The following is a 519-nucleotide window of genomic DNA, read 5'->3' as shown; positions in this document are numbered from 1 at the left end:
CGCACACCTTCCCAAGGGCGCATCCCTCGCTCCCTAGCTCGACCGAACGGCCTCCAGGGACGCCGGGGGAGGAGGTGGCGGTACCAGGCGGGCTGGGGAAGCTAGAGGACAGCGGGGGAGGGCGAGGAAGGCGCGGTGGGCAGGGACCCGCGGCCTGGCCGTCAGTCCTTCTGCCACCTGAACCGGGAAGGGTGGCGCCGGTCCTTACCTAGGTCTCCGGCCCTGCCGAGGGGGTGGGGAGCTCCGCCTGCTAGTGGGACGCGGACATGGACCAGGCCCCCTCCATCCTCCAGACGGAGAAGGCATAGCTGAGCCTCTCGTGGGCCACATAGCTGCAGCTTGCCATCTTGGAGTCCAGCTCGTCGCTCTGGAGGACCTGGTAGAGGAAGTCGATGTACCTGGCCGCCAACTTGAGGGTCTGGATCTTGCTCAGCTTGTCCGAGGGCAGCGTGGGGATGATCTTCCGCAGCGCGGCGAACGCCTCGTTCAGCGACTGCGTGCGCTGGCGCTCCCGCACGT

At 68.0% G+C, this 519-nt stretch overlaps 1 protein-coding gene across 1 annotated transcript; it reads right to left on the bottom strand.

The window, feature by feature from the left end:
* Nucleotides 1-208: 208 nt before the first annotated feature.
* TWIST1 (twist family bHLH transcription factor 1) lies at nucleotides 209-517 on the bottom strand (the record flags this gene model as incomplete). Its single annotated transcript, XM_006779095.2, has 1 exon — nucleotides 209-517. A coding segment is annotated over one exon (267 nt), but the record flags the coding sequence as incomplete, so codon positions are not given.
* Nucleotides 518-519: the final 2 nt, after the last annotated feature.

The sequence above is a fragment of the Myotis davidii genome, unplaced genomic scaffold, assembly GCF_000327345.1.
Source record: "Myotis davidii unplaced genomic scaffold, ASM32734v1 scaffold168, whole genome shotgun sequence".
Taxonomy (NCBI): domain Eukaryota; kingdom Metazoa; phylum Chordata; class Mammalia; order Chiroptera; family Vespertilionidae; genus Myotis; species Myotis davidii.
The sequence above is the reverse complement of the archived record's forward strand: the minus strand, read 5'-3'. Positions and strand labels throughout refer to the sequence as shown.